Genomic DNA, 914 nt, shown 5'->3' with positions numbered 1-914 from the left:
GGGGTGATGATGCAGAGCACGCGGGGGCAGCAGCGCTTGCGGCCCTCGGCCAGCGCCCGGCGCAGCTCGGCCACGTCCAGAGCCCAGCAGCGCTCTTCGGCCAGGTAATAATTGACCTGCACCGCGCCCAGCTCGGCCAGCGCGGCCGAGTACAGCGGGTACTGCGGGATCGGGATCAGCACCCCCGTGCGCGACGACCCCGAACCCGACACCAGCAGCTTCAGGATGTTCTGGGAGCAAGGAGAGACGGGGGTGATGTGGGGACATCGTGGGGACAGTGAGGGGACAGTGAGGGACAGGTTGGGGTGGGAATCAGGACATTGTGGGGTCATCATGGGGACAGTGAGGGGATGGTGTGGAGATAGAGGTGATGGACGTGGGGACATCGTGGGGACAGTGAGGGCATGGGATGGGGTGGAGATAGAGGTCGTGGACGTGGGGACATCGTGGGGACAATGAGGGGAGAGGATGGGTGGGAATCAGGACATTGTGGGGTCATCGTGGGGACAATGAGGGGACAGGTTATGGGGGCATAGGGACATCTTGAGGACACTGTTGGTGTGGACATGGGGACGTCATGGGGACGTCATGGGGACGTCAGGGGATGTGGTGTGGGCATGGACACGGGGACATCGTGGGGACATCATGGGGACGTGGCTGGGGTGGGCATGGGGACGATGAGGGGACAGGGAGGGTGCTGGAGACAGAGGTCGTGGGTGTGGGGACACTGAGGAGACACAGGTGGTGTGGCCACAGGGGCAACACGGGGACACCTTTAGTGTGGCCATGGCGACAGTGAGGGGTCAGGGATGGCGAGGACACGGGGACAACGAGGGGTCAGGAACGTGGGGACAGCACGGGGACAGCCGGACCGTGGGGGTGGCGTGCGGACACGGGGACAACGAGGGGAAACC

At 64.6% G+C, this 914-nt stretch overlaps 1 protein-coding gene across 1 annotated transcript in view; it reads right to left on the bottom strand.

The window, feature by feature from the left end:
- The window catches only part of GPT (glutamic--pyruvic transaminase), a gene marked incomplete at its 5' end in the record, with an annotated part of 9,261 nt that overhangs the window by 5,885 nt on the left and 2,462 nt on the right, over window positions 1-914 (bottom strand). The window contains one exon of the mRNA XM_017738648.1: window positions 1-473. This exon is cut by the window's left edge and continues 5 nt beyond it. Coding sequence (XP_017594137.1) covers window positions 1-473 — 473 coding nt within the window. The remainder of the gene's footprint in view (window positions 474-914) is intronic.

Source organism: Corvus brachyrhynchos, unplaced genomic scaffold (assembly GCF_000691975.1).
Source record: "Corvus brachyrhynchos isolate BGI_N302 unplaced genomic scaffold, ASM69197v1 scaffold437, whole genome shotgun sequence".
In the NCBI taxonomy this organism is placed as follows: Eukaryota; Metazoa; Chordata; class Aves; order Passeriformes; family Corvidae; genus Corvus; species Corvus brachyrhynchos.
Note: the sequence above shows the minus strand (reverse complement) of the source record. Positions and strands in the feature narration are given on the sequence as shown.